The 11,734-nt window shown below is 41.7% G+C and overlaps 1 protein-coding gene across 1 annotated transcript; it reads left to right on the top strand.

Annotated features, from left to right (window-relative positions):
* The first annotated feature begins 746 nt into the window (after nt 1–746).
* Nucleotides 747–11,146, top strand: DEFB123 (defensin beta 123). The gene is made up of 2 exons (XM_019748473.3): nt 747–883; nt 10,427–11,146. Exons 1-2 carry the CDS (start codon nt 826–828, stop codon nt 10,564–10,566), a joined length of 198 nt encoding a protein of 65 aa, XP_019604032.3. The 5' UTR covers nt 747–825; the 3' UTR covers nt 10,567–11,146.
* Nucleotides 11,147–11,734: the final 588 nt, after the last annotated feature.

Here is an 11,734-nt window from a genome sequence, read left to right as displayed (position 1 = left end):
GGGTCAAGTTGCTGTAAAAAAGAAACATCAAAACACAATGTCTTGGATATGAGGAAAATATATTTTCCTCTCACGTGACAGTCAGAGAGGTAAGTGGTCCAGTGCTAGTGACATGGCTCATTCTCAATTCAATGAGTTTGGATATGTGCATTTTGTGATGTTTTTGTAGCACAGTCTGATGGGTGCTCAGACAGCCCTAGCTAGGATAAAATTACATTTGACAATTCCCTTCCCTATATGGAATCAAATTAGGGTACCTCTAAGCGGCCACAACCAGGCTGGTGCAGGGAGCTTCATCTGTCACTACCATTTTCCTCCCAGTTTTGGCACCAGTTACGTCGTGTTTCTTATTTTCAACACCAACATAAGCCTTTGTGCAGACTTTCCTCTGCCTGGAACACCAGTTTGGTTCATTTGCCTGGTGGTGTGGTATTTATTCTTTAAAATACTGCTGTCACCGCTTTGACATCTTCCCCAACTTCTGGATTCCGTGTGCGTGGCGCCCCCTTGTGGTCCCTTGGTTCAGGCCGTTTAGAGCTGAGAGGAAGAACGTGTACAGTCTTGGATGTTGGGCTTTGTTGCCTAACCTCCCTCTCCCCGCTGATCTAAACAACGAAAGGAGGCGTGCCAGCTGAGAGTGTGTGGCTGCACACCATGGGTTGGGGGGCGGGGAGGGGAGGGCGAGGGTGGTACCCGCAGGCAGCTGCGGTCACGTGAGGATGACATCTGTTTCAGTTGGTCAAAAGGAGCGCCAGCTAGAGAGGCCAGAGCTCTCCACGATTAGCTTTGCCATCACAGCTTCGTCACCTTGGGCCGCTTCCAGCCATGAAGCTCCTTGTGCTGACTTTGGCTGCACTGCTGCTCTTGTCCCAGCTCACTCCAGGTAACCTGGACCTCTTCAGGGGAGGGCCAGGGTGTGGGGACTGAGGCCTGATCAGGGAATCCCAAGGGCAGGGAGGAAGGACTGCCAGGGCTCAAGTCACCTTTCGGAGCCTCGTGGAAGAGGCTCCCTCACTGGCAGCCTCAGCTCTCAGGTACCAACTACACATCCAGAGCTTCCGGCTGGTCACCCCATCCCTGCTCTCCAAGGAAGCATGTGCAACTAGCCTAGCATTGTGAGAAAGAATGGAAGGGTTCGGAAGGAGAAGCAAGAAGAGGAGAATAGTGGCCATTTCGCAAAATAGTCCCTAGCATGATCTCGGCTGTGTAAAGATCACAACCATCTGAACAGGAGAGAAAAGCTCATATTTACTGCTGATGTCCCTGTGCCAGACTCTGCGTTTGAAGCCAGGACCACAGAGATAAATGACATGGTCCTGGGTGAGACAGTAAATAGCATTTACAACCCAGAGGGACACGAGCTGTGATAGAAGGGAGCCAGGACATTTGCATGGCCAGGAGAGTCCTCCTACTGGGATACCCCGAGTCCCAAAATGTGTGGAGAAATTAAAAGGGGAAGGAAAAGAGGTGAAGGTAGGAAGGGTGTCCCAGGCAGAAATCAGCTTGTGCAAAGGTCCAGATGTGGGATAGAGCATGGTGCCTTTGGGATACCGGCACAAAACGGAGAAGTGGGTTAGGGCATGGCAAGGGGTAAAGCTGAGGAAGCATTCAAGGTCCAGGTCTTGATGGGCCTTGAGTGCCCGGTGAGGTAGCCATGGGAAGGCTTAAACAGAGAGGCACCATGGTCAGATTTGCCCTTTCCGCCAACTCTAGCAATGAGCTACCTGACCCCTCCTGCTCAACTGCCAGAAGCTTCTGTCCACCCCAAGGCTTTCGTCTAAACTTTCCACAGGGTCGGAATGTGTGAATTTCCTCAAACAAGCTCACCTCAGCCCTTGTATCTGCCTGTGGCAAATGCCTGAAACGTTCACCTGGGGTAGAGAGGCAAGCCCCAGAGCCTGGGTTCGAAATTGCCCCCACTGTTTTCTAACTCTGTGACCTCCAGCAAAGCAGCTCAGCTGCTCAGAGTTTCAATGTCCTCATTTCTCAAACTGTTACAATAGTGTGTGTATAGTAGTATTGGATTGAGGGAATAACATTGAACACACTGACATTTTGGTGTGCAAAAGAAATGTAGCTTCTTTATCTTCTATAACTCATCTGAACTTCCATCCTGCTGCTGGGACAGTTGGGGGAGGGGCAGGAGAGTGCCATAAGGGCTGTGCCTAAACTCAGCAGTCACATACTCCTCTTTTCTGCTTTAAAATGGTTTCCAAGTTAAGTCAGTCTCTTTTGAATAAATGTTCAGTTTTTCAGCATTTCTCCTTTCTTCTGCTCCCCTTGTTCTTCCCAGGACAGCATCTGGGTTTAGGAGAAAGTAACTGGATATGTTCTGATTTCCTTCATGGGTTCATTCAGTAAACCTGGTTGAATGGATTTGGTATTCCAGGCGCTGTGATAGGTGCAGGAGGTAGAGCCGCGAGCAAATCAGAACAAAACAAGATAAGCAAAATCTCTGTCCTTTTGGAGCTTGCATTCTATGGAGGCAGGCAGAAAAAAAATTTTTTAAATAAGTGAAACATATGGAATGTCACATGATGAGTATAATCAGCAGAATCGGCAGGAAAGGGAAATAGCAACTACCAGAGGTGGGGTGGGGGTTGCCACTTTAAAGCTGTGCTCATGGAATGGCTCACAGAGACCTGAGGGAGGATCAGGGGTGAGCCATGTGGATGTATAGGGTAGAACATTTAAGCTGGAGAGAACATCAAGTGCAAAGGCCCTGGGGCAGGAGCATAAGGAATTGGGGTAGGGGCCCTGTGCTGGACTTTCATTGATTTCTGGAACAATGTTGTGGGGACGGAGCCCCAGAGAGCGGTTTCCAGGCTCTCGGCCTCACGTGGAAGGGTGCTGGCTCGGGTAGTAGATGGCCGTCAGCTGTGGCTAGTTGGCTGTCAGCTGTGGCCATTGAGCCGTTGGCCACTAATGTAACTGCCGCGGCTGCACTGGGGAGTGGAGTCGAGGAGAGTCGTAGGTCGGTTGGCAGAAAAGCGGACAGCAGGTCGCACATCGTCCGAATCCAGCCTCCAGTGAGACTATAGTGGTATGACTCCCCTGCCTATGGCTCCGTGGGTGTTCCTTTTTGGCCTAGCCACATCCTGCGTTTTTATGTGGGGAGCAGGAGCAGAGACCCCGCAGGCCGCCCCGTGTGACAAATGTCCCTCATTGTGTGCAGTCAATGAATATCCTGCTGGCAGTTGCTACTGGATCCCATGACTTGATAAACCTTGGTCCTGTCGAGAGCCCCACTGACTCAGCCCTCCATCTCAGCCAAATCTTCCATCTAGTCCCTGGGTTTCAGCTACTCATGCACCTTCCAACTGCCTTCTGCATAGGGGTCTACTCTTGGCAGGTCCCTCAGGCTCTCAGCCCCTCACTGGTTTTCCTACCTCCACCGGAGACACAGGAGAGCAGAGAGGGATGCTCCACCACTTCCCTCAGCCATTTCTAATCCCCCTCCAGGTGGCGCCATGATGTGCTGTGTCCAGTCGGTTAGCAATTGCCCTGGGCTATGCTCTAAGAGGCAAGGGGTCGATGCCCCCTGCTCTGGCAGTTTGTCCAGACCAATATGGGTGTTTGTAACAAGAGACTCTCTAGTCCCTGCTTTTCTCACATTAGTTATCTCTACGTCCTAGGTGTTCAGGTTGATCAGCAGGCCACTAGTGGGGAAGGAGTACAAGGTCTTGGTCCCTAGTTTGCTGGTTGGTCTACCATCAGCCTGGCTGGTAGAGGTGAGGTATGGGCTCCAGGGGAGCTCTCAGGCCTGCTGCTGTTGCTGCTGCTGCAAGAAGTGGATTTAAGCATCCATTTTCCCCTAGGGAGAGCATTTCCCTTCTATGTACTTTCTGTTGGGTGTGATGGTAGTAACCATCAGAGACTAAATGGAAGTTTCTTTAGCCAGACCCTCAGCCTTTATCTGCTATGGCTTATGGTGAGGTGGTATTATCTGAATCCACCAAACTCGCCTAATAATGTATAAAGGAGCTCTTTGAAAGTGGAAGTCCTGACTGTTTTTGATAAATTTTGGCTCTTAAAATCATTGTCTTGCTATGAACCAAACTGTTCATCTTATTTAAGCTGAGCAATGACTTTGTCATTCTGTTGTTTGCAGTTCCCCCTAAAACCCAGAAACTTCCCAATTCTGCTTTTTGGCAACCAAAGGATCTCATGATTAAAGAGGAATGGAATATACATTGCTTTAATATTTTCAAAAAATTAAAGTTAGGTTAATTGTAGAAATTCAGAACATATACCTATATAAAGCCCAAGAACCCCCAGCAGATAATTAGGTTTAGTGGGACATCTCACCCACTTTTCCATTATACTTCCTCATAGTGCCCAGAGTTCTTTCTTTATAGCTTTTATTACAACTCTAGTCAATCAAATATCTGGGTAGCTATTTCTTTAACGGCTATTTTTCCTTTTACTAGACTGGAAGTTCTCTGAGGGCAAGTCTGTCTCTAACTTGTTTATAGTTGTATCTCCAGTGTATAGGCTTCTCAGTCTACACATGTAACTTGTTTATAGTTGTACCTCCAGTGTATAGGCTTCTCGGCCTATACATGTATTTCCCCAGGATAGACGTCTAGAAAGGAAATTGCTAGGTAAAGACTGTGCACAATTTTAAAATGTGTGAGTTATTGCTAAATAGCCTCCACAAAGCCAAAACATAGTGTATGAGGCCATCTTTTCTCTCACTCTCACCAACAATTCATCTTGACACTATTTAATTAATAATTGAGATTTTTGCCACAGGCGAGATTCAGGAATAAAAAAATTAAAAAGTTGAGGTTTTACTGGTATATGGTGTTTTCTTATCTTTTTTCAAAACAAAACACAGACTTACAGATTCTGCAAACCACATTAGACAAATGTGCACCCTAATGAATTGTAATAAAGTACACACCCTTGTAACCACCGTCCAGGTCAATAAACAGAATATTGACAGTCACCCCAAAAATCCCTCCACCTATCCCCCATCACAGCTGTCTCCCTCCCTCAAATTAAGCACTATCCTGACATTTATAGCAATGAATCATTTGCATTTCTTTATAGTTTCATTGCTAAGGATGCATCCCCTACACACCCAGTTTCTGTCATGCCCACTTTTAAAATCTGATGTCATTAGGTATCCTTTTGTTTTTTCAATTACTGGTTACATCTTTATCCCTTTCTTATCTTTATAATTTATCTGTTAGATCATTTGACCTGTAGTTTCCCACAGTACAGATTATTTTTTCCTTACATGAATTATTTTATTAATTTGCAAACAATTCTATGAGGTAAGAATCCATTATTATCCCCCAATTTACAGATGGAGATTGAACCATAACATAGTTGACCAACTAATTAAACTGATAAATTAATGAGAGATTACAAATTAATCTCTCCTGTGTGCATCGTAATACTATGTGCTAATAAGAAGTCTCACCTCAAGAATGGGTGGAGTTGAGAGAGAGTGATGTCTGAGGAGTCAGTGAGGGATGAGGGGAAAGGGTTAGTTACCATATCTAAAATAGAAGTCAAGAGGTCATATTTGGATGTGGCATGGCTTCAGATGCCTCTCAAATTCAACCATGGTCTGAACTTACCCATATTCAGAGTGAATGACCAGGTTTTCACTAAACTTCCTAATTCAACATTTTTTGTGACAGCAAGTATAGCTAATCTCTTATCTGCTTAATAACCTTTTTGTTGATAAGGGCTGACTTCTTGAAAAGCCATACAGGATTTCTTCTTGGGTTCCTCCTTTTCCATCATTTCCTTAGTGACTTGATTGATCACCAAGTTATTTTATTGCCACTCAGGACATGAGACAAAATAGAGGGAACAGCTCAGTCTCGCAGAATGGATTTTGCTGATTGCATACTCAAGGTGAAGGTCAGCGTGTTCCACTGACCTCTGTATTACCTGCAAATTGGTACCTGGATCCAGAGGTTTGATCAGGCTGAAGTTCTACCCATTTTGGCAAAACTTTTTGTGGTGATAATGTTCTTTCATCAGGAGACACGTAATAGCTTGATTGCCTCTGTTTTAGTGACAATTACAATCATTGATGCTCAATGCCTAGATGCATTACTTCTTTGGGCATTGCAAAATAGTGATATTCTATTATGTGATTTTCACTAGTTAGCTGGAATACTAATGTAACAAAGGCACGCCTCATCGTCTACTATTTGGTAATTCAGCAGTACAGTTCATATACGAAAGACAGAATCAATGCTTGGTGATTTTTCTTTATGTATAAATCTGCAAGGTAATGATTTGTTTTCCTATCTATCATCCTCCAAATGTGACAAAATCGTTTTTAATATCATCATAAGCTCCGAGATTTAAATATATTTGATGAATGTTCATTCACTACAATGTTTACTCACCGAGACTCCCATTGTCCCATCCTTGGCTTATGGGAGCCTTTTAACATGGCTCCTGAGCCTTACTTGACATATCCCTTCTAGTCTTTGATAGTTTCCCTGTGATAAAGTCCATCTTATAAATACTGCAATGGATGCACCAGCAGTCTGACACAGTTATATATGCTATAGTAACGTGCTACCACAAAGGAAAATACACACCAGAAGAAGTGTGGGGCATCTCTAGGGTGACTATAGATTAAAAGAAAGGGCGGAGTGTAGGTAAAAATGTAAATGAATCAGTGTTGATAGACTTCAAGGCAAGGGAGGGCTACAGATCCGTGTGTGAAGAGGTAAACATCAGGCCCAGGCTGAGAGATGGACTCAGGGTTCCGTTCCCATGGAAAGTACAAAACTAAGAGAGATGTGGGATTTTATTTCCCCAAACCCTTTCTCAGACACTCTGCCCTCGGCTCTGAAATGAAGGCTGCTTTTCTGCAGTGAAAGACTCCCTTCCTCAGGGAAGAGTGTAACATTCCAGGCTTGCTGATATGATTTCAAATACAAAGTTTCTCACAGGTGATTTAAGAAAACAAGGTTTCTCAGCACTTTGTCCTTTTGTTAAATAACAAAAGCAGTTTCAGTGGTTCACAACTGGTTATCTGCCATGAGAAGCTATTCTAGGCTCATCTTGTACAATTCCTGTGCAGATCCAGAATTTGCCATTTCTTCAAGAAGTTCTGATTTTTTGTCTATTTTAGTAGGAAAATGGTATTTCAGAATTATGATCTAGTACTAGAGATAGTCAGTGCTACTAAATTCATCCTTCTTTCTTCATCTTTTCAGTAGACAGAGCTGCGCGGGAAAATCAACACATTTAAGTGTGTATAAAATCATGAATTCAAGTTGATATTTTCTATTCAAAGTGAGGACTACAGGATTTGTACTTAAAATATTCCATATTACTTCTGTATTTTCCTTCTTCCACACCAACTCTCTCAAATACACTGTGCATTCCTTTGGCATTTCCAAGTTATCTTTTACTTGAAGAGTATTTTTTGAATTATAGTTTGCGTCTTTTTTCTGATGTCTTGCTTTGGCTTTCTTTCTCAAGGTCTCATCTTGTCTCTATGTTGAATCTCCTTTGTCTATCTTTATTATTTGTCGCTTGCTATTGAATTTTTTCTTATTTCTTTTTTGATCAGTTTTACTGAGTTACAATTTACATAAAATAAAATGTCCACATTTTAAGCATACATTGTGAGTTTCAACAAAGGTATACATTCGTGTAACCACCACAACAATCATAGTTTAATACATTTCCATTACCCCTAAAAGATCTCCCAGGCCCCTTTGCAATCAGTCACCTCCCCTGCCTCCCAGCCACCAGTAACTACTAATCTATGTTCTGTCACTTTAGTCTGGCCTTTTCTAGAATTAAGAAAGACAAACTTCAATCATGTTTTTAGCCACAGGAAGTGCTGTTGTCTTCTGGCAAGGAAAAGCATCTCGTCATTCATAGAAAAGACAGACAAGAGTATAATAAACACAGATTCAAATCCTTGGGGTTTAGGGAGTTGTATAAAGAGTCCCTGAGGTGGTGCTTTCCTTTCATGTTCCACCTTCACTGTTTTTGCAGGGCTATTAAACTGGCTGGTGGGGCATATAACGGAGCTATACTCACTATTCAATTAAAAATTCTGCACAAACGTTGTCTTAGAATAGTGTTTAAGTTTTCTTTGCTGTGATGGGTCAGATTTTTCACCAAGCTCCATTTCAGACAGTCCAGAAACACCAGGTGTCTCCCTAATACATCGGATTGTAGTAAACACCTGGATTTCTCTCGATATATTTTTTCAGAATCTAGTATTTATGATTGCAGTTTGCTCACGGTTCCAAAGAAGTTATAAAACATCATTTTCTTTTAAAAAGTAAACTTCAGGCTCTTGGTACCTATCTAAAAATGAACATGTGTTGAATGTTTCATTTAACTCATAATGAGAGAGCAAGGCAGATTTTATAAGTGGGTCTAAGCACAAATGTATATGTGGAGTAAAGGAATGTTGAAATGAATTTATAAATCGACAAAGCATGCTGCAGGGAAGGGAGGGAGTCCATTAAACCTCTATGGAACAGAATATATTTGTACAGATATAGAAAATAATGACTTTGCATCACCATCATTTATCAACAGCTCATAGAGTTATAAAACGACTCCCACATAATCAAAATAAGGTAACTCTGAAGGTTATGATCTATCTAGACCAGGGACTATGATGCTATTGGCAATTATGGACATTTTGGGCTAAATAACTCCTTGCTGTAGCCGTCCTGTGCATTGTAGGAGATTTAGCAGAGATTTTCCTTGGCCTCCACCCACTAACTGCCAGTCGCACCCCCTACCAGCTGTGACAACTAAAACTGTCTCCAGACATTTCACTGCCAAACATGCCCTGGGGAGCCAAATCGCCACCTCCCCTCTGCCTTGGGAAGCACCACTCCAGACAATGCATAGTTTTCCATTGAAGCACAAATATTCCCCCATATCAGTCTCTGAAAGAAAACTTATTCCCAGTCACAAAATAAACCTGGTCTACACCTTCAGCAGAAAGAAGGAAACAATACAGAGTAAATTACAAATTGATGAAATAGAGAGTAGTCATGACACCCAACCGTCTAAAGAAAATAGTTTAACTGACACAAATAGACCTGGTTACAGGCTTTATTCAGCTGATGGACATCAGGGAGCACCTGAACCCACGAGTCAGAGCAGCCTCGGAGGTGTTATAGAAGAACGAGAAGGCAGGGGTATATGTCCTTGTTTGACTCAAGTAGCAGGTTTCTTTTTTTTTTTTTTAATTGGGTAACAGTGTGTTTTTCCCAGGACACATCAGCTCCAAGTCAAGTCGTTGTCCTTCAATCTAGTTGTGGGGGAGCAGCTCACTGGCCCATGTGCGAATCGAACTGGCAAACCTATTGTTAAGAGCTCTTGCTCTAACCAATTGATCCATCCGGCTGCCAGATTTCATTTTTAACAACTGCAAAACTTGTGTTTGGAATAGTTGGGAACTGTTCCAGACTTTTGCACCTATTGACTGAATCCATGGGTGCAATCCCACCCTCAAAACTGTCAGAACAGTTCTTTTGAAAGTTATATTTGCAAGCCTTATAGTTTGTCCATTCGTCAAGATTCTGGGACAGGAAAGGTATTAAAAATAACATGGATGGCTTGTGCCTGGGGCTGGGGGGAAGTGAGAACGGGAAATTATTGTTTAATGGGTAGAGAGTTTCAGTTTTATAAGATGAAAAGAGTTATGGGGAAGGATGACGGTGGTGGATGCAAAATTATGGGAATATATTTAATATCACTAAACTATACACTTAAAATGGTTAACATGGTAAATTTTATGTTATGTATATTTTACCACAATTCCAAAAAAAAAAAGCTAAGTATAGCCAACTTCTTGATGAGAGTCCTTGGCAAAAACAAAACAAAATAAAAATAAAATTAGGAAGACAGTGGTGGAATGTTAGCAATAAAAAAAAAAAAAAACCCAAATTTTAAAAAGTAATACAATATAGATGAACCTTAAAAACATTACACTGAGTGAAAGAAGCCAGACACAGACGGCAACACATTTTAATATGTGATTCCATTGACACAAAGTATCTAGAATAAGTAAATCTATAGAGAGGAGGGCAAACTGGTGGTTGCCCAGGGCTGGGGGAGGGAAATTGAGAATACTTAATGGGTGCAGGGTTTCTGTTTGGGACGATTTTTAAAGTTCTGGAACTAGTTTGGTGGCGATGGTTGTATGACGTTGTGAATGTACTACATGCCCCTGAATTGTACATTTTAAAATGCTTAAACTGATGAATTTTACATTATTTGTATTTTACCACAATTTTTTAAAAGGGAGGGGGAAAAAAGACAAAGGAGGCCAGGGTTGAAAGCAAGGGAAACTGAGGACCCTCTATCACATCTGTTTTAATCCTTTTACAGACCTTTCAAATCCAGAACCTACCTCTTCTTAAGACTGACACTGTCTCTATTCCTCTTTCTGTTTTGTCAGGCGGTAGCCAAAAATGCTGGAATCTCAATGGCAGATGCCGCCACAGGTGCTTCAAGAAGGAAAATATCTATGTTTTCTGCACAAATAATAAACCATGCTGTGTGAAGCCCAGGTTCCAGCCAAGAGAAAGGCTATTTTGAGTTCTTTGAAGCTGAACGCTGTGAAAATGCAGATGAAGCTGTTCTGAGTCTGACCCCAGTGGATTCCAGAGTTCTATCAATAAACCTCTCTGGCTGATTCCTGTGTTAACCTGTTAGTCTGCCCCAGCAGTTCTCTGGAGGTCCCCTTTCAGGTGGTCCATGAAGTCAAACTATTTTAATAATAATAATGATGATGGTGATAATACTAATACTACTACTACTAATAATAATAATAATAGTAATGAAACATTACTCACCTGTTTCAATCTCACTCTCTAACAAGTGTGCAGTAAAATTTTCTGGAATCTACATGACATGATATCATTGTTCTGGCAGCTAATGAAAGGCATGCTTATGTCTCTAGAACTTTTTAAGGTAGAAGGCTTAAAGCATAAATGTGTTCACTTTCAGAGATTAACTCAGGTTGTTCTCAGTACGCAACTCACTAGCTCTTACTAGCTATATTTAGTTATATTATTAATCTCTGTAACCTCATTATCATCTAATAAATTATTACTTTGAAATTTCAAAATTTTCCTTTATACCTATCTGACAGACTACAAGTAAGAACATTTTGTTGTCTTGGTTTGCAGGGGTATATTAACAACCAGTACCAGCTGGCTAACAGGAAAGGATATGATCTCCCTGAGTGAAAATAATAATTATTCTAGTCCCTACAGTTCTTTTAAATATAAATTCTAGCATACAATAAAAAAATTAAAAGACGTGCAGAAAAAGGAAAATATTGTTGAAAGACATCAATCCACATACTCATGAAACTTAGTGAACCCCAAGCAGGATAGACAAAAATCAAATCAAATTAAGTATAGCTTTATCAAACTGCTAACAGCCAAAAGAAAAGGTACTTCCCAATACCTGTGAATATTTCAAACAAAACATTTCAAGAATTTTATGGAGAAAATTAGAAGCTCTTATTGAAAGACAATATAGGAAGCCTAACTTAACAGAGAGACATACCATGTTCATGAATTAGAAGACTCAATATTTTAAAGATGTCAATTCTATACTGTTTCCTAGATTCAGTGAAATGCCACTCAAAATCCTAACAAAATTTTTTCCAGAACTTGATCAAAGTTTTGCACATATAAACAAATATTTTGCTAGGAACATAGATATAGATGATAAAACTATCAATAAAGCACAAATT

This window comes from Rhinolophus sinicus, chromosome 13 (genome assembly GCF_057876585.1).
Source record: "Rhinolophus sinicus isolate RSI-liver-muscle chromosome 13, RSI-T2T, whole genome shotgun sequence".
Lineage (NCBI taxonomy): Eukaryota > Metazoa > Chordata > Mammalia > Chiroptera > Rhinolophidae > Rhinolophus > Rhinolophus sinicus.
Note: the sequence above shows the minus strand (reverse complement) of the source record. Positions and strands in the feature narration are given on the sequence as shown.